The sequence below is a fragment of the Theobroma cacao genome, chromosome 9 (assembly GCF_053813885.1).
Source record: "Theobroma cacao isolate CCN51 chromosome 9, ASM5381388v1, whole genome shotgun sequence".
Lineage (NCBI taxonomy): Eukaryota > Viridiplantae > Streptophyta > Magnoliopsida > Malvales > Malvaceae > Theobroma > Theobroma cacao.
This window is the reverse complement of record NC_142647.1, coordinates 7,508,699-7,528,249: the sequence shown is the minus strand read 5'-3', so window position 1 is coordinate 7,528,249 and position 19,551 is coordinate 7,508,699. Positions and strand designations below refer to the sequence as shown.

The window sequence follows — 19,551 nt, the reverse complement described above, 5'->3', positions numbered from 1 at the left end:
GATCACAAAACATAAGAATACTATAACACATTTTTCATTTCTAATGTTCATTTTAGTTTCTTCAAGTGATATTCTTGGGACTAAGTAACTAACAACAACTCGACAAGTCATGTTTTCACTTTAAAAAATCTTAGCTAACATTCATTTCAAACTCATGATGGCATGCATTTAATTAAAAAGGAAGCAGGCTCGAGAAGTTTGTGATCCAAGGCAGAGAGTACTATGAACTTGAGACATTAGCTCAGATCATGTGGCTCTTTCTAAGTCGTAAACATGCTCCTCCTACATAAGATAACGCCTTGGCTCAACCTGGCTAGCGATAGTATATAGATACCTTAGGGTCTTGTCTTTTTCTCATTTATATTATTCAAACCCCTCATCTAAAATTTCTTCACCTTCTATAATTATAATTACTTTGATCTAAGAACTAGAAATATAAAGAACTATTATTCTATATATTCTCCTTTATTCACCAAAATATTGTCAAGGCCTAGCTAGTCAAATAAACTCGTTTAACGTCATCCTTAAAAATTAAGGAACTAAATATAAACTGATAGAGATATATATGTACATTAAAAAATGGTCCGAACAAAAAAAATACAATTATTTGTCTCAAAATTTTAAAACATGTTAGAAATTATATAGAACCCACCTTTTATATATATATGTATATATATTTGATATGAAACATCAATATAAGGGATGGATCATCAGGTATACCTTTACCCCGGTTGGGTATTAACAAAAGTAAATACCTATTTCCGTAGCTATGAATAGGGGGAGCTGTAAATGACACTTAGTTTCAAACACCATACTCAATATAATCCCATCATATCCAAGTCCTTGGAAGTCTAAGAAGCACCATTAAACCCTCCTTTATATCAGAATGGAGAACATAGATAAGTCATCACTTGCTCCACAGTTTGAAGGAAATTCTTGCAGCTAATTAATGAACCAAAGAAAACCAGGAAAACACCCCATATGATTTTTTTTCCCTTCAAGTCTTGTGGATTATGAGGGAGTAACAAGGTGCCTGGTTATAGCTAGGTCTCTTCAATAACACCCTCCTCTCTTGCCCATCCCTTTCTAATTAATCTTTCAGAGACTTACATTTTCTCAAAAAGAATCCTCATAAATTAAACTTTAGCTGTCATTTTTTTTATACATATGAAGAATTGTATAATGTTTAAGGAATTTAAATTATATTGAAAATGTATTTTCAACCCCACTAATCCTGCCACACCCACATAATTTCCATAAACATTTAACTGGTAACTCACTCATAGCAGATCAATTCTCATTTACTCACATCTTGGTTAATTTATCAAAAAAATGTCATTAACTTAAAAAAAAAAAAAGAAAAATTAAACTAGAAGGATTGCAACTAGCTAAACCCAGATATTAATCTTACTGTAATCCCTCTCATGGCAGTGTTGGAATTCAACTGAAAAGGCATACTAGATGAGAAAGGTTTTAGTCTTGATTTTCTTTCTTGTTTCGGAATTGCATGCGTATGAAACAACATATATTCATCTAGCAAGAACACAAAATTCCAACCACTTGGATGAACCCCTAAGGCCTTCAGGCATATCCTTGTTGTTTATCATCATCACGACAGCACCTCTCTCTGGACTTGAACCCCTAATCTACTCTAGATGTTGGCCTTTGAACAATTCTGAAGGCTTGAGTTAACAAAACCTAGTTAAAATAACAGTCCGGTGAGAAGAATTGATAGATCCTCAGGCTCAGTCATTTTGTTTTTAGTCCTGTTTCCTTTAGAGTTGGTTATTTTTAAAGTTAATTACAGATTTTTAGATAAATTATCCTTGATTTAATGAGGTTTGATTTGGATATATAATCCTGTATAATAATAATTGGATCCTTTTCAAAAAATTATAAGTCTTATTATTTTAACAAATATTTAAATTCTCACTTTTTAATTAAGATGATCTTAATACAAGACAAATTCAACATTTAATAGTTTATTAAGACGTATTTTGAATCGTATCATTTTTATAGTGCTATCATGGATTGTCTCATGTGATGTTTTATTAAAGAATATGGTAAATAATATTGATTAATAATTAAAAGTTTAAAACAATAAAATTTGCTATTAAAATCCATATATGTTGCTGGAAAGCTTCAGATCAAGACATTGGGCTTGAGGAAAGAGAGAGAAAAAAAAAAAAAGAGGTTCAATGTCAATAGACACAATTTGTGATCCATAAAATTGAAAGCATTGGTGCTTTTCAATTAAAAATACATCATAGGCTAAAACTAGTCATATTGGAAATGTGTAGTCCAAAGAAAAGAAATGATGTAATGAAGAAAGAGAGAAGAGTGCACCCATTGTTTTCAATATAGCATCAAACGTTTACATAACCCAACCTTTTATCATTGAAAACTACAATTTAAACTTAATCTCATTAATCCCCAAAACCTTTTAATTTGATTAAAATGGCAGATTCAATTAAGCTTTAAATCAAAAGATCTGTACTTGAAAAGAAAAGCATTGAGAAACCTGCTCTTGCCATAAGAAAGTTATTCCATTAATTAAAGAGCTGGCAATGCTTAGTTGGACAACTTCTTACATACCCCAGATAAATCCCCCCTTCCCTCTCTCTCTGTGTCTCTTCATAAAACATTGAAACCGAAGGATATATTAAGCACCAGTGCAGGAAAAGTGAAAGAAGCGGCAGCCATGGCAACCTTTAGCTGCTCCCCAACACTTCTGCTTTTTCCAGCTTTCATTCCTCTTATTCTCCTCTGCTTATCCCCCATGTACCAGAAAAATCTCTTCATCTTTTTCCCTTCATTTTCCATTACATTCACCTATCAAAATTCCAACCACAGCACCAAACAACTTCTTGCAGAACTTTCATTTAACATATCTCCCTCACCTTCTCCTTCTACACCAAGTTACAACGCTGTTAGCTGTATCAGGGTAGGCTATTATATACAATCAATGAGTTTTTCTGAACATTGTTTTTTATGTTTGTTTTGAAAGTTCACGATCATTTGAGTCCCAGTTCGTTCATTGTCTGAGTAGAAGAAGGGTAGGTCGGAGAGGGTTGAAGCAGACTTGGCTAGCGCACGAGCGGCAATACGTGAAGCGATCCGCACAAGGAATTATACATCATATAAGGAGGAAAAATTCATCCCCAGAGGTTGCATGTACAGAAACGAATACGCTTTTCATCAGTTAAGTTCTGAAGAAAACTCTCTTAACTTTTAAAGCTTTGTTTATCAACTTTTTAATGCTCATAATTTTAAGGTACTAATCAAAAATAGTATAAGCCTATACAAGGTACGAGGTATTTTTATTTGGTATGCAATATTTTCCTTGTTTTTTTTTCCAAATAAGGAAAATACTTGCACTTTCTTGGAATGGTATAATTTGCGGGTTATTCAGTTGTAAAGCTGGCTTTATACTTTGGAAATTGCAGAAAATGCGGCTTTTTTCATTCTCAAAAGTTTAATATTCTACCATCATTTTCAGGGCTTGGTTTTATCCTATTCTACATGTTTTACAGTTCATGCCACCAAACAGGCTCAAAGAATTTCTAGGATTTTAGTTAATTTCCCTTGTGGTGCATTAATCAAACAGAATTAAGATGAATCAAGGTAAATGGAGATGACCAATATTCCAAGAGATTGATATTCTTAAATTACTTTTGGGGGTCAGAATGTTTCAGATGTGGTGAACCATGCATGCGGCATGTAAAAGTGAAAACAGAAAGCCATTTTTAACAGCACAATGAGTAGTAATGGGGCATGCCTATGGCCCCTCAACCTTATTCTTTGTACACATGTCTAGGCTATCCTTACATGGCAATAGCAGAGATCATGATCTCGTTTTTTCTCTTTTTTCTGAATTTCCTTTTCTTCCAAGTATGATTTTAGTCCAAAGTTTCCATTTTGCTTGATTTTCTATTCGTATCGATATTATTAGATAAACTCTTTTGAATAACCATAAATATACATCGTTAAAATTTCTTCTTTGTAACAAATCTTGTCAAAGCTAACAAATAATTGCAATTCTTGTTTTACACCTTTTGGTGTGGATTGAATCAGGAGTCACATAGAAATGGTGGAGAGATTCAAGATATGGACCTACAAGGAAGGAGAGAGACCCCTGGTCCACACTGGGCCCATGAAACATATCTATGCAATTGAGGGCCAGTTCATTGAAGAAATAGAGGGTGGGAAAAGCCCATTCAAGGCACAGCATCCTGATGAGGCCCATGTATTCTTCCTACCAGTTAGCGTAGCATACATTGTTAACTACATCTACTTGCCTATCACCACTTACTCTCGTGATCGTTTGGTGAGGATCTTTACTGATTACATCAAAGTTGTGGCCAAGAAGTACCCATATTGGAGCAGAACCAAAGGAGCTGATCACTTTATGGTCTCTTGCCATGATTGGGTATGTTCATTTTAACTCCATCATCAAGCCCACCTACAATTTTTATCTGTAGAGTTTGGTTGCTCGCCAAGCTCGTTGGTCTAGCCTGACCAGTACCAAGCTTTGGCATTTTTTTTTTTTCAAATTTGGGTTCGTTCGGATATTAATATATTAATAAAAAACTGTCAGTGTCTTTTGATTTGTTTATGTTGCCTGTCATAATGAATGGTCGGACTGAGTTTGGGCGCAAATAGCATTGCCCTTTATGTTAATCCGAGTAGCATAACCATCTCTTAACCTCTCTTAACCTGGATAATCTTTTATTCTAATTAATTGACTGATTGTTTAAAAAAACATAGTTCACAGGTTTTCAATCTCGATTCTAACTTTGTTTCATTCGCAACATTTTAGGCACCAGAAGTCGCGGGGCAGGACCCTGAACTTTACAAGAATTTGATAAGAGTGCTATGCAATGCTAACAGCTCCGAAGGATTTCATCCCAAGAGAGACGTTGCATTGCCAGAATTAAACTTGCCTCCACGAGGATTTAGCCCACGTAGGTTCGCCCAACCTCCTGATAAGCGCACCATTCTCGCCTTCTTTGCGGGTGGTGCCCATGGAAACATTCGTAAAATCTTGCTCCATCATTGGAAGGACAAAGATAACGAAGTTCAAGTCCATGAGTACCTTTCTAAAGGCCAAGATTACAGTAAATTAATGGGACGAAGCAAGTTTTGCTTGTGCCCAAGTGGGTTTGAAGTGGCTAGTCCTAGAGTGGTTGAGTCATTTTATGCAGGGTGTGTTCCTGTGATCATTTCTGACAACTATGTACTGCCATTCAGTGATGTTCTTGACTGGAGCAAGTTCTCAGTCCAGATTCCGGTGGAGAAGATACCGCAAATTAAGACGATCCTGCAAAGTATTCCGGGAAACAAATATCTGGAAATGCAGAGGAGGGTGTTGAAATTGAGGAGGCATTTTGAGCTTAACAGACCAGCTAAGCCTTTTGATATCATTCATATGGTGCTTCACTCAATATGGCTTAGAAGGCTTAATCTTAGGCTACAAGATTGATTTCTGACATTTCTATAACACACACAACCTTTCAGTCTTTATCTTTTACTTTGTTCAAGTTAGAGATCAAATTTTGTGCTCCAATCAAGATATATAAACAATACAATTCAAGGAACACCTTTATTTTCTATATGCTTTTAACTCTATTTTAATGGCTCGTACATATTATAACAAATCCTGGAAACAGGTGCACCTTATGCCTTGCTTTTGCAAGAGTAAAATTTTCTTTATGAGTGTGAACCCACGTCCCCACTAATTGTCCTCTCCCTTCCTTTTCATTTTTTCCAAACGAAAAAATTCCACTGAAATCAAGTCTGAAACTGTGGAAAATTACGGAAGAAACACAAGTGATCAGCCTATAGACTGTTCACTCAGAGGGTTTACATTCCTAGTCCGTGATTGTTTTGCACTCTTATTCTTAATATCCGGAGCACCTGGAAAAAACGAGCGGGTCTTTATACTTGACTCGTTGTCCTCTCGGCTTTAGGTCATGCTTGAATGGAGAAAACTTCAGTCTAACAATAAGCTACTGACAAACAGGGAGAAAAAAGGAATGGTAGCTTCACTTTTTACTCTCAAGACCCTGGTGTCTGAGCTTTGTATTCTGCCCCGTCAACGACGTAATGCATTGGAAGGATGATGTTTGCTTTCCTGATCATTACTAAATTAAATCATATGAGAACATTAGAATGAAACTACCTCGTGGAACGTTTTTTCCTTTGCCCCGTTCCCTACTTCTCCTTCAACGACTACGACGACCCAGGCCCATGAAAAGGTTCAACAGCTGATTTCTTCTATCTTCTTCTTTAATCATGTAAAAATGGTAGGCAATACATCCTATTTCTGTAGTGCTTCATTTTTTCTTTTGTTCACCTTTCATCCCCAGCAAAGACTTTTTTTTTTGGCGGAATTAAGATTCCAAATATTCATTACGTAAAATTTCTTCTATTCTGTAATATTATAAGATAATATGTCTTATTCTAACTTTTAATGGCATTAACCAAAATTCCAATGCGAGTCTCGGAAGGATTACAAACAAATTGCTGAAAACATGTCCACCTTATATTGCCCCGCTTTGCAAGACTATGTTTTAACTGCATTTCTTTCGGTTACCGATTTTTTTTTTCTTCCAAAATCAGTCAAAATCTGCAATGAAGTCAGTCAAGGTCCTTAAACAAACTGCCAAATATATAGATATACATATATATAATCAGCATCACAGCCTTAATCATATATGATGTTTGGTTTGGAAAAAAATGGTATTTCCAAAACCATTTGCATCCCACAAAATACAAGTGGTGGAAATAGAAGTGAACGTTTGCAAAGGCATCGCTCACAAACCATAAACAAGCTTTATGTTTGATATCCCATATGCTTTCTACTCTTACTCTCATTCAAATACTCTATAGAGGACTGAGAGGCGATGGCAGAAGTTGGCTGCCACATTCATTTTCTGCTATTGCCAGCTTCGCTTCTCTCTTTACTTGTTATCTTCATTTTATCTCCTTTGAACCAAAGCAACTTTACCATCTCCTTCTCCACTTTCACTCCTAATTGCCGTACTAAAACCAATCAAGAAGTCCCACAAGTGTCTCCCTTAACGGCTCCACTGTCATCAGCTGCTTCACCGCTTGCACCAGCAGCTCCGCTGCTATCCCTTAATGGTACTACTACTGGTGAGGATGTCGTTTCAAGGCCTAAGAAAGTACGCAATATTGATTCCTTTGATGATAACTCATCTGTTTAAGTGCTTTATATATCGATTTCTCACTATTTATTATTGTTTTTCAATTTTCTTTGTTAAATGGGTAGAAACCTTTTCTGTGTTAGTGCTTAATGTTTGCTCTTTGGGTCTTTCGTCATTGGTTTTTTTCTTTTCATTATTTGGATAGAAAAAGAGCAGTTTAGAGAGAGTTGAAGATGGTTTGACCAAAGCACGAGAGGCTATACGTGAAGCAATTCGTTCACAAAACTATACATCATACAAGGAGGAAACTTACATTCCCAGAGGAACCATTTACAGAAATCCATACGCTTTTCATCAGTTAAGATTTTTTTCCTTTTTCATGTCATATATCCTATTTTATCTCGCAGTCAAATCCTGTTTTTAATGTTAATAATAATTATTAGGTGTGTTGACTAACTCTTAAGTGTTGATTACTTCTCCAAAAAAAAAAAAAAACTCTTTAAGTGTTGATTAATTATGTTCCTTAAGTATTAGCAGTGTAATTCACGGTTCATAGTGTTCATAGTGTAGAATGATTTGAAAAACGGGGGTGCCTCCCTCGGATGAGAGTCAATAATTAAGAGGTGGCAGGGCAGTTAGGAGGGTGAAGCAACCATTTTCCACAGTAAATACGGGCACCCCTTACCATTTAAGTTGATGCAATTTTCTGTGCTTTCTACATTTGTGCTCATTCTCATGCCTTGATTTCACGCGAAACATTGAAAATATGCATTACACGTTTACTGCAATCCCGTCTTGGAATTCTTGAGCTTTCGTATGGCTGGGGATGGCTGGTTTGCAAGCGCATATGAGTCACTTATGGTTAATTGCTAAGGATACTGTATATAGCATCCCTGTTTAATATGACTCTTCAGTGAAAAGTTGCATGTGTTTAAGACAAGGCGTGATTCCATTGATTTGAGCATGAACGTGGACATTAGCGGTCAAATGACTTTATTGGAAGGTAAATCTTGAGGATAACCTGCTGTTATTGGAGTACTATAATCCCCTTCATTACAACTTAAGAAAGTGGACGCCATATCCTCTCTCTTATCTACAATTTGAACAAATATATATTATAACTTTTTTGAATAGCCATTTCTTGGGTTACTTTATTTTGTTTACTAAGCAAAACGTTTCTTGTGATTACAATATGTTATGTATACAACTTTAGTGGTCATCATCTCAAGCAAAATGTTTAGTGTCTAAAGTTTTACGATTAAATTAATAAATCAAAAAACTGTTAATTCAATAAAGGAAATCATTATTTAAATTGAAAAGAATCATGTATCTTAAAATTAAAAATTAATAAAAAAGTAAAATAATTGTCCCTATTACTTTTGTGCAGTTCCCACACTTACACTTCTATGTTGCAACACATTATTTACCAAAACTATATGTTTATATGTTAGGAGTCACATTGAAATGGAGAAGAGATTCAAGGTCTGGGTCTATAGGGAAGGAGAGCCACCCTTAGTCCATGGCGGGCCGGTGAACAACATCTACGGCATTGAGGGGCAGTTCATCGAGGAGATGGAGAGTGAGAAGAACCACTTCTTGGCTCGCCATCCTGACGAGGCGCATGCATTCTTGATCCCAGTGAGTGTGGCCAAAATCATCAAACTCCTCTACATGCCTCTCATCACCTACTCTCGTGATCAGCTACAACGGGTGGTGACCGATTATGTTGGCGTCATAGCCGAAAAGTACCCTTATTGGAATAGAAGCAATGGAGCTGACCATTTCTTGGTTTCTTGTCATGATTGGGTATGTACATTATCTTCATGTTCCCTAAGAAATGGTGTACACCTTCGTCTCTCATACACAGTTATAACTTCATCCTACCCTAACTTAATCTAATGAAAAACAAAAAAAAATTATTCAAAAATGAAATTTATGCAAGAAAATACTTAACATGAAAGATTAAAATATTATATAAAAATGTAAAAATAATTTTTATTTAAGTATATTTATATCATTTCGATTTGAAATTTTAATAAGATGTAAAAAATCTGTCAATTTTAAAATTTAAATTATTAAGATGATTTTTATGATTAACTTTTGTAAACATGTATTTTATCTTCAAAGCTAAAAAAAAAGCATAAACTTCAGTGATCTTGTCCCTAATGTCAAGTAACTGATCCTCCTAATATTAGTATCATTAACATTTTATATCCTAATGCAGGCACCGGATATTGGAGATGCCAATCCAGAACTCTTCAAGAACTTCATCAGAGTCCTCTGCAACGCCAATACATCAGAAAAGTACAGGCCTCAAAGAGATGTCTCAATGCCAGAAATCATCATTCCCAAAGGCGAGCTTGGTCCCCCGCTCCTAGACCTGTCCCCAAGGGAACGTTCAATCCTGGCATTCTTCGCCGGCGGAGCCCATGGTTCCATAAGGAAAGTCTTGTTGGAGCACTGGAAAGACAGGGACAATGAAGTGCGAGTCCATGAGTACCTCCCGAGCAACACAGATTACTTCAAATTAATGGGTGAAAGCAAGTTTTGCTTGTGCCCAAGTGGGTACGAGGTGGCCAGTCCAAGAGTGGCCACGGCAATATCCGTGGGGTGTGTTCCTGTTATAATATCTGATTATTATGCATTGCCATTTAGCGATGTGCTTGATTGGAGCAAGTTTTCAGTTTATATCCCATCGAAGAGGATACCCGAAATCAAAACTATCTTGAAAGGGATATCAGATAGGAAGTATCTGAAAATGCAGAAGAGAGTGAGGCAAGTTCAAAGGCACTTTGTTTTGAACCGGCCAGCGCTGCCATTTGATGTGATTCACATGCTGCTTCACTCAGTGTGGTTAAGGAGGCTGAATTTTAGGCTGCCAACACCTTGATCCCCATTGTTCGTAGCTTAGCAAAACCCACACAAGGCAAAATTTTCATGCTGCTGTAAAGCTTGTAGGCAGCTCAACTTTTTTTTTTTTTTGCTTTAATTGGTTTGTCATTATTACATGTTAATTATATGATTGTATCATCAACTAAGGTGTGGCTACATTACTATATACTGGTAAAGAAATTTGAGAGAGACAAAAGAAAGTGAAATTTCAGTTGCTGTATTAAATTGTATATATAGTGGCTCTTCTTTTCAGATTTTCGCATAATTATATTCATAAAATGATATCTTTTGAAAAAAAAGAAAGTAAAAACCGATAATCACGAGGCTTGACGTATTACACTATATATAATAATTATACCATTATTTAATTATAATAATTGTTTTTATTTATATATATAGTTTTATATTTAAAAAAAAAACATGTTAAGATATTAGACTCCAAAAAATGATTGAGATGGACCAAGATGAGTGAAACCGGGACCCGGCCCGACCCAAAAAGATGCCCTAAACCCTCTCAGTCTCAGTTATGGTGTGTTGGTTACGAGGATTCTTGTTCTTGTCTCAAAGCCAGGCGAAGGCTGAAAAGAGCATCATCAACCAAAGCCAAAGTCCTCACTATTTCTGTTCCACAGCAGAACAGATATTCGCAAATTCGGAAAAAAGAAGTGAAAACTCAAAACAAATGGCTGATAGGGCAGTTTCAGAGGAAGCGTCCATGGCAGGCCACGCTCCGAAGCTTACCTCCATTCCTGCCAGCGACAACACTGTCTGGGCCGACGCTTCGCCTCTCCTTGAAGCCGCCTGTAGAGGTTCAATCTCCCCCCACATATCTCTCGTTGTCCCCCCTCCCCCTTAAAACTGTCTTTGGTTGCTGAGAAAAAAAAAAGTAAAAAAGAAAGAGAGGAAAAGTTTTTTTTTTTGTGTTTTTTTATGTTTGTTCTTTTCTGGTAAGCTTTTTAATTGGAGATCTAACAGTGAATTGCTAATCACTGGGGTTTATTTGTATTCGTAAAAATATTGCTTTTTTTTTTTTTTTTTGTAAGTTTCTTTAGTAAGTGAAGGGTAGAAAGTTATTGTTTTGGTAGGAGAGCATAGGTAGGGAAAAGAGAAGGTATTGGCATTATGAGATTTAAGGCTTTCTCCTTGAAGAATATATTCATATTTTGGGTGATCACATAAAGCAAGAAAATTATTAATAAGCGAACTTTGTATTTTCAAAGTTTTTTTTCAACTAAATCTGCTATTGTTGCTGTTGTCAAGCTATGCAAAATATGGAGTGCAAATGTGGGTGTTTTCAAATGATAACTACCTTATTGTTTTAATTTTATTTTCTGGGTTTGGCATTGCCACTTAGCTCTTCAGCAATGTTTGGTGATCACAGATCTTAGAGATGGAGAGCTCATTCACGGGGATAATTTCAATCTTTTTGCTGCCATGTCTGCTTTAGAGGTATTGCTACATCTTGATTATTGATCAATCTTAATGTGATTTCTTTTCTAATTTTGTTAGTGGGTTGGAAGTTACCATTTTCTTACTTAAGATGATGCTTTGGGATCTTTTGTTGCCATTTCCGCTTTGACAACTTAATGTACCTTGTGGGAATACGTGCTATTAGCATATTTCCGCATGAGGGTGTGTTGCAATGGTCTTATACATGCTTGAATTTATTCTCAAACCTCAAGTGCTGTCGTTACTTCCATAAATCTGACATAAGTAAGAAGTACTCCCATTTAATACGTTTTTTATTGACATTCTTTTTCTTGCTTAGATGTGCTAAGCTTTTCCAGATTTATGTTTCCTATCTATTTTTATCTATTGAAAATATATGCTCTTTTGGGCTTTATTGACAAGTTTTGTTTATTGTTATTAGATAATGGATCCAAAGATGGATTCAGGTATTGTTTGTAGATACTATTCTATCGATGAGGCCATTGAAAATGGTGCTGCTCCAATTCCTATTAGCCTTGACAGCACTATTGATGTCCAATGCACTATTGATATTATGGACCATCTTCTAGCTTGTGAGGTATTAACTTCTTCATTCTTAGTTCAATTTGTTGTTGCACTATATGGCACATATATGGCTGTTTCGTTTAGTCTTGGATTTATCTCACACATGTCAAAATGCGCTAGATGCTTCCAAAATAAGTATGATGCACATGGAATGAGATTTTTTCCTCATTTTATGTGTATTCAAGGCTTCTCCGGAAAGGGAGATAATGGATGAAAAGTTATCTGCTTCACTGAATAATGATTTCGTACTTTTACTTGTTCTGTCAGTATACATGTCTCTTTCTATGCTAGATAGCCCCCTATATGTTCTGTTTCTCTTCTTTTATCTAAATTGTAATCTTTTATGGCAGGCAGCATGGCATAAGGGTCATTCCTTGGCGCAAACTGTCTTTTCATGCATCTATCTTTTGAGGCTTGATAGGACAACTTCACATGCCTTACTGCATTCTTATTGCAGAGTTATACGCGCAACCTGCAAGGCAGTTGTGTCAGTTGTTTCAGATGCACGTACACATGAAGTAAAGTATTCCAACAACTCTTTTTGCCTCTTTTCATTTGGAAGGAAAAAAGTCATAGGTTTCAGTTTTTCACAATATTCTTAAGCAAAATTATCATGGATGACATTATTCATAATCTGTTTTTTAAGATTAAGATCAAAAAGTATTTTGAAGTTCTCCTCTAGTTCTGATATTGAAGGTGTCAGATATATACAAACAAAATAACAAAATAATTGGTCCTTGTAAAAAATAAAAGAATTTTGGGTTGTGTAGAAAATGGTGGGGCTGGGTAGATGAGAATTTTTCAGTGTACTTCTTGTGTGATTTGTGTGATTACTCTCCCTTTCAAAATATTATCTCATATTTCAGTGGCAGAAGAGCTTGTACTGCATTCACATTCATTGTTCATTGGTTATAGTTCTTTATATTGTGATTAAAACTACAAGGTCAGTTTTGAACACATTCTTTCATTTGACAGGAGGAGGATCTTTTTACAATGACATATGGTCTTCCTTTGAATGGGGATGGCGATGAGAAGTGCTTGTCAATGTTGACTGCTGTTGAAGAGACAATATCCCGCCAGTTGCGTGCATGTAAAGCTACATCATCAAAAAGAAGGGTATCAGAGGGTAGTTATCTCGTCACTTGCCTAAGCTTTTCTTTGTTTCTTTACTGAGAGATGCCTCATATCTGGAAAGGTTTTATAGCTTACATTGTAAATTATCATCACCTTAGTCCTAATTTGCATTGGTCACCATGCTTTCTTGTGCTCTTGACTCTTTCTTGCAATTGGTATGCATCTGCTTAGAGGCAGCATGATTCTTTCTTAGAGAAGATAGCTGGATGTGAATTATTGCAATGGAATCTTCGTAATTTAGGGCACGAGTTGATAATCTAAAGCTTTTGGGTTAAATCTCATAACTGCAACTGCTTTTATGTTTGGTCTCTGCTGAGACAAATTTACTTGTGATTTACCAGTTTACTAATGTAGCTCTCATATTCTATTGAGGGGTACTGATGAAAAGATTCACGAGAAAAATAGTATAATATGTTGCAGGTTAAGATGTCATCTTAAAGGTAGGTTGTATAATCCAAAGACTGAACTGGATTTGAGCTTTTTTCTTTTGGATTCAAGATAGAAAGATTTATTCATTAGCTAGTCATTCCTGAATTTATGGGCTACTTTAAAAGAAGAAAAAAGGAATTGCCTTTTAACTGGTTCTTCTCAATTGTGCAATTCACTTGTTTCTGACCTTCATTCACTTTCAACTTCTATTATCAATTATTTCTTAAATATCATTCAAATTACTCGTTTTGATTTTTTATTAAGTTGCTATATGGATGCAGAGTTAGAGCCATTACAGTCCAATACCAATCTGGAAGACGGACTCTGCAAAGCTTTGTTGTGTCGCTTACGTTTTCGTAAGGTCTTAAGCTGTGTCACTCTTTTATAATTTCTGTCAATAAGAGGATATCTGTCTGTCCATAGTTTGTTTAGAAGATTTTTAGGACTTCAGCATATTTCTTTAATGGATCTCCTTTCCAGTAAACTTTTGTTTGCTTGACAGTCAAAGGTTTAGATTGTTTATTGCATATGATATGCAAATTTCAGCATATTATGTTTCTTTTTCCTAATTTTAAGATGACAATTATTAGTATGGGACAGTATATTAAGGAATATGTTCTTTACATTGTTTTTCAAATATAGATTGTTAACAATCTATTTGGTGTTTTCTTCTAGCAACTATTATTTACTCTGTGTCATTCTTATCTATCTTACCCTTTCTGACAAACATATTCATGTCTGGACTATAATTTCTTCTTGCTTTTCTTTTGCTTTCAGCATTTTTTCCATGTTCTTACATGTATGAAGCGACCCCAAGGGAGAGGTTTGGAGTTGGCAAGAAAACATATAGCTTCTTGCATATTGGAGCTAGAATCCATTCTTAAATCAGCAGAGTTTCTAAGATTTTGTTCTGATGAATTTTGTGAAGATGACATCGAAGACAAAACAACTGCTTCTGGTCGTGAACCAATTGGGTTTGATGCTACATTAAACAGTCGATTATCTGCCCCCACACCACCACGTGCAATTAAAATTCTTAGTTGGAAAAAGGTTAGAATTTGTGTAACTTAATTTTGATGTGCTTGAATTTGCTTTCCTTATCATAATATTTTCTTTCTTTTGGTGGTTTGGCAGGCTGTTGAATATTTTGTAAAACTTCTTCATGATCTAGATGCTATGTGCTCTTACTCATTGAATCCTCATTTAGAAAGTCTTCTGTGCTTTGTGGTTCAGTTCCAGAAGTCTCAACCTGATTTGGTAGCAAGAGCTCATCTGCAGGTCAGACTTGCTCATCTTCATTCTTTTTGTGATTGGACAACTGTCATTGTCTTTTTTAGTCTACTCATTATTGAACCCTTTGTTTGGACAGTTAGGCTTCTACCATTTTATTGGGAGAAGTTTCATGTAATCTTTTCTTCAGCTGTCTTAATGAACTTATTTAGTACTAACGAAACAGACTGAAAAGAAAGATATGTTCTTCAGGGCATGCAGCATTATTTATCCCTTAAGTTCCTTTGGTCAAACATACATATCAATATTCTGATGTAGATATATGATGCTTCTTGTTTGTGGAGTTAGTTACCTTCTTGGTGTCTCAATATTTCCCTTTTTACTTCATGTTATGAGGATGTCTCTGTAAATATTTTAACATAAGGCATCTCTTGTCCAAACATGGCAAGTTCCAGTCATAAAGCATTGTCTCTGCACTTGAGAGGAGGTAGATAGCTGAACAAAGACTATGACATAAGTCCAGCGTATAAAGACATTAATTTGACTATTATACTGCATTGTCTTATTCCCCCACCTTTTGAAGAACACTGTGCGATAGATGTTTTACTACACCTTGCAAAATGATAACCTGTAGCAGATTACTGCTGAGCAGCTGAAAATTGAGAATACACAGTTTGGAATTTAATGTTGTTGGTCCAATCTTGTTTCTTTCTCAATTCAAGTTACTTGTTTTTTAACATGATATTTTTAGGATGCTTAGCCTTGTGAATATTGTTTTGAACAGCTTCTACTGGTTCAAGATGGGAAACTCTATGGACGTGATCCTATCTTTGCAGTGATAACTAAAGCTGCTGCATTGCCGGAAGCCACCAAAAACCATGATATTCAGAAGAATGAATATATTGTGCAACTAGGACAGGTAATGACAAGTATAATTTATGCTATACATTTCACTGTTGTTTTCTGGTGCATTTTTATATAATGTTCTCAATCAAGTCAAATCTTTTTTAGATGGTATATACATATGTGTATCTCTCCTTTTTGGAGTCAAGTTAGAACTTAGAACCATCAGGCTATTGTCTTGATCACAATGCTAAGTTTGTTAAAAAATGAAAATATTCTGCCAAGCTTTGGAAAATGTGGTTCTAGTTATCTCAACCTGGATTAATTTTCATGCCAGATAAGATTCTTTTTGTGTACTGCAGTAAAGCCTTAATAGCAGCATTTAGCATTCTTCTGCTCTTGCTCAAGGTGCTTTCATCTAACATATGTACAATGCTATTATTTGTTGCAGTTGGTAGTGAATTTGCTCAAAATACTTTGTACAAATGCTGCCTGGCAAAGGCGTAAGCTCGGGAAAATTTTACAAGATTGGCGTGTTATCTATGTACAGGTTTGTGCCATGTCTGAGTTCCAAATGCAAATCATTGCATCATTGCTCTGTCTTCTCTAACTTATCTGATCTTCCTTGGTGCATTTTTTCCCATCTGTTTGATTCTGTTTTAAATTTTCTTGAACCTAATTTCCTTTGCTATTTGTATTTCTTGTGACATAATGGAGGACTAAGTAGTTCTGAATGTTATATTTGCTCAAGTTTTTGCTTTCTTACTGTTGAATATTTTTAAAATTAGTGAATGCATGTTCAAAGCACTCTCTTGCCTCCTCTTCCACTCAGGAAATGGGAAAACAGGAAAGTAGGAAATGCTTTTTCTTCTGTGGTATCTTACCCTGTCCTATGCTTGCACACTTTGGCAACTTATTGAGTCAATGTAGCTGTTTTGTTGAATTGATGGGTCACATGGCTCAATTGCTTCTAAACTGGGCTTCCGTTATTTTGTTCTGTCTTTCATTTAACAGCTAGAGCTTGCTTTTAGAAATGAGTTTGGAGACGTCTCAAGCAGTTCAAATGAGGAGGTGTGTTGCTCTTTCTCTTCTTTTTCTTCTTTTTCTTTTTTTTTTCCTTTTTTTGTATTTTTCTTGTGGTTTACTTGCCACTTTTGTGTAAAGTCCTCTTTGTGCTCATTAATCTTGTAAACCTTGAAAGACCTGTGCTGGAGATAATCTCTAAAAATTTATAATTATGTGTGAAAATTGTCTACAAGTGTTACCCTGAGTTGTCTCACAGATTTGGTATATGAATTCTGATGCAATACTTTTTTCAAAAAATTGGGACCTCCAGGGTGAAACTGCAAGATTATATCTTGAAATATGCTGGGGATAATCTCTAAAAATTTATAATTATATGTGAAAATTGGCTAAAAGTGTTACCCTGAGTTGTCTCACGGATTTGGTATATGACTTCTGATGCAATACTTTTTTCAAAAAATTGGGACCTCCAGGGTAACACTGCATAAACTTTGCAACCAATAGGAACATGACATAAATCTTTTTAAGTTTCACTAAATTCATTACATTGTACCATGTTGCCTTTGCATTATTTAGTGGGACACCTTTTATCAATTTCCTTTTGTCACCTCCTCACGTTTCCATTTTCCACCTAGCATCAAAAGCTAAATTCTTTTTTCTGTTTGATGCTTGACAAAAATTTCCTTGGGTTTGCAGAATATATGTATGAAAATATTCCAACATATCCTCATTTGGGTGGAAGAGCAAACATACTGGATAGCTTGTCGATTTCTCATATTGGGTTTTGAATTGGATCTCTATTCTGCAAGTGAATACTGCATGGTATATTGGTGTTTGTATGCTGTCTTGATCAAGCTTGCAGAGAAAACTCATCTTAGGATGGCTTTTAGCTATGACACTGGTAACTATTCCTTGGTACTCTTTTTGTGTTATGAGATTGTCTATAAGGTCCATGTAGATTTGTTCAATTTTCTAACGCTAAGGTACAAGTTGCATAAAACCACATACCTCCCCCACCCACCCCACCCCACCCCACCCAACAAAAAAAAAAAAAAAAAGAATTGATGGATAAATCTGATTATACTAGGGTTTTTTTTTCTTTCAATGATCTGCATTTTATTTCTGTGTTTGTGAACAATGACCAAGCTAATGAATTGATTTTATGTGTTCTTTTACCTATATTGATCAGCTAAACGGAAGGGAAAGAAGAAAAGGGATTCTCCTAAAGATTTGGCTAGGGAATCTCGGATCCCACCAGCTGTTTTGTTCCTTCAATGCTATATATGTCTTGCAGAAGGACTTACAATGGTACCGGTGATTGTTTTATTTGTAAATTGCCATGTTTTATCTGGATTGTGAGTGGAAACAGTGTTCTAATCTAAGCCTGTGTTTTATTATTTTCATTTTGGTCTAAACTGTAGATTTCTGAAAAGAAGTTGATTGATTTTAAAATTGTCTTCGATATGTATATATATAACCAGCATATGCTGCTCATCTCTCATTTCAGTGTTTTGCTTCAATATTGTCAACTCATGCTCTCTATTAATCGGTTCAGTCTCTTTCCAGATGCTTGCTGCTTTGAGGAATGAAATCATGGTCTTGCAGAGTCCAAGCCCCTTTAATACCGAGCAGGAGGTGAAGTATCAAGTTTCCTCCTTACACCCACACACACACATATGTAAATAGTATACAAGGTGTTGCCATGGTGGCATTACCTAATATTTCAGTATTTTTTTCCTGTGTAAGTGCATTTATTTGACTAGAAGACTTCAAATCGGAAGTTCATCGTAATACCTTGAGAATGTGTTCAGTTGTACTCGTTGAGCTATTTTATTAACTGCATCATCTTATGTTCTCACCCATGTTAACTTCTATCCAGAAATTTGTTCAGCATTTTGAGCTTTTACAAAGAGCCTGCATTCCTGATCATGCTTCATACCCATCATTTAAGGAATCAACAACTCAAGCTCGCTTTTCTGTGAGTATTTGATAAGATCTCCACCCCTGGGTTCTCTTTTTTCCTTTTTTTTTTTACTCTTTTTGTTTTCTTTTCACATGTATGGATTTCACGTCTTCTCTCACTCGAAACATAACTGAGTTACTTTCTATCCAGACACTAGTTATGTATAATTACTTCAAGGATGCTCAGAGGATAGCTAAGGAGGTCAAGAGTAGTTTTGCCGCTGATCCAGACAGATTGGCTGAACTCCGAAGACTAGAGCAAGTTGCAGAGCACAACAGTGTTGCCCTAAATCTGATTTGTCGGTTAGGAGCTCTTGACCCGTCACTAAAGGTTTCTTTTGAGTTCAGCCATCATCCATTCTTTGCCACCGCCGTTGTCAGGAGATCTTGAAGGTTTCTTTTGATGATCTCTACCAATTTTGAAGCACATATACAGGTTTAAGAGGCGTTGAGTCCTGTGTAGCAATTGTAATATTAGTATGTTTTTAATCAATTTTCTTAATTATTTATAATATATGAATATTGTAATTGGAAAATAATAGCATCAAAATAAACACATTCTTTATGTTAATTTTCATATTCTTCTGCCCCCTTTCTACCACCCCCAACCCCTCCCCCCCAACAAATCTACGCATCATTCTATTTTTGTCTTTCTAAATGAGTAAGAGCTGTATCCCGAAATAAATGAGTAAGAGCTGTATCTCGAAATAAAATGAGGATTGTGCAGTGCACTGCAAGGTAGATACATGCATGCAGTCTGAAAGTTGGGATGCTAAAAGGGCCATCCTCAGCGTCATGCATAGGGCAAATCTGACAACTAAATCCAAATGAGATTTGATCGTAGTAATGCTTTAAA

At 35.7% G+C, this 19,551-nt stretch overlaps 3 protein-coding genes across 4 annotated transcripts; all 3 read left to right on the top strand.

The window, feature by feature from the left end:
* The first annotated feature begins 3,794 nt into the window (after positions 1-3,794).
* On the top strand, positions 3,795-5,566 carry LOC18588831 (putative glycosyltransferase At5g20260). The gene is made up of 3 exons (XM_088810127.1): positions 3,795-3,817; positions 4,075-4,429; positions 4,820-5,566. The coding sequence occupies exons 1-3, from the start codon at positions 3,810-3,812 to the stop codon at positions 5,480-5,482; spliced, it is 1,026 nt and encodes a 341-aa protein (XP_088666253.1). The 5' UTR covers positions 3,795-3,809; the 3' UTR covers positions 5,483-5,566.
* A 1,256-nt stretch (positions 5,567-6,822) lies between these two features.
* On the top strand, positions 6,823-10,258 carry LOC18588830 (putative glycosyltransferase At5g20260). Of its 2 annotated transcripts, none has more exons than XM_007013506.3 (4): positions 6,823-7,187; positions 7,375-7,526; positions 8,621-8,975; positions 9,394-10,258. In XM_007013506.3, exons 1-4 carry the CDS (start codon positions 6,906-6,908, stop codon positions 10,057-10,059), a joined length of 1,455 nt encoding a protein of 484 aa, XP_007013568.2. In that variant the 5' UTR covers positions 6,823-6,905; the 3' UTR covers positions 10,060-10,258. The 2 variants fall into 2 exon arrangements, with proteins under 2 accessions (XP_007013568.2, XP_017982225.2); XM_018126736.2 differs by having other exon boundaries at positions 7,002-7,158.
* A 286-nt stretch (positions 10,259-10,544) lies between these two features.
* On the top strand, positions 10,545-19,266 carry MAK10 (MAK10 homolog). Its single transcript, XM_007013501.3, has 16 exons — positions 10,545-10,870; positions 11,443-11,510; positions 11,932-12,087; positions 12,425-12,592; positions 13,050-13,200; positions 13,919-13,998; positions 14,415-14,687; positions 14,772-14,915; positions 15,652-15,786; positions 16,162-16,260; positions 16,725-16,781; positions 17,430-17,634; positions 17,923-18,041; positions 18,300-18,368; positions 18,613-18,711; positions 18,847-19,266. The coding sequence occupies exons 1-16, from the start codon at positions 10,588-10,590 to the stop codon at positions 19,084-19,086; spliced, it is 2,346 nt and encodes a 781-aa protein (XP_007013563.3). The 5' UTR covers positions 10,545-10,587; the 3' UTR covers positions 19,087-19,266.
* Positions 19,267-19,551: the final 285 nt, after the last annotated feature.

Coding starts and splice junctions, on each gene's coding strand:
- LOC18588831 (XM_088810127.1), top strand. Junction 4,430..4,819: donor TGGTCTCTTGCCATGATTGG/GTATGTTCATTT, acceptor GCAACATTTTAG/GCACCAGAAGTCGCGGGGCA.
- LOC18588830 (XM_007013506.3), top strand. CDS start 6,906: ATGGCAGAAGTTGGCTGCCACATTCATTTTCTGCTATTGCCAGCTTCG. Junction 7,188..7,374: donor TCGTTTCAAGGCCTAAGAAA/GTACGCAATATT, acceptor TTATTTGGATAG/AAAAAGAGCAGTTTAGAGAG. Junction 7,527..8,620: donor AATCCATACGCTTTTCATCA/GTTAAGATTTTT, acceptor TTTATATGTTAG/GAGTCACATTGAAATGGAGA.
- MAK10 (XM_007013501.3), top strand. CDS start 10,588: ATGGTGTGTTGGTTACGAGGATTCTTGTTCTTGTCTCAAAGCCAGGCG. Junction 11,511..11,931: donor CTGCCATGTCTGCTTTAGAG/GTATTGCTACAT, acceptor TATTGTTATTAG/ATAATGGATCCAAAGATGGA. Junction 18,369..18,612: donor CCTTTAATACCGAGCAGGAG/GTGAAGTATCAA, acceptor ACTTCTATCCAG/AAATTTGTTCAGCATTTTGA.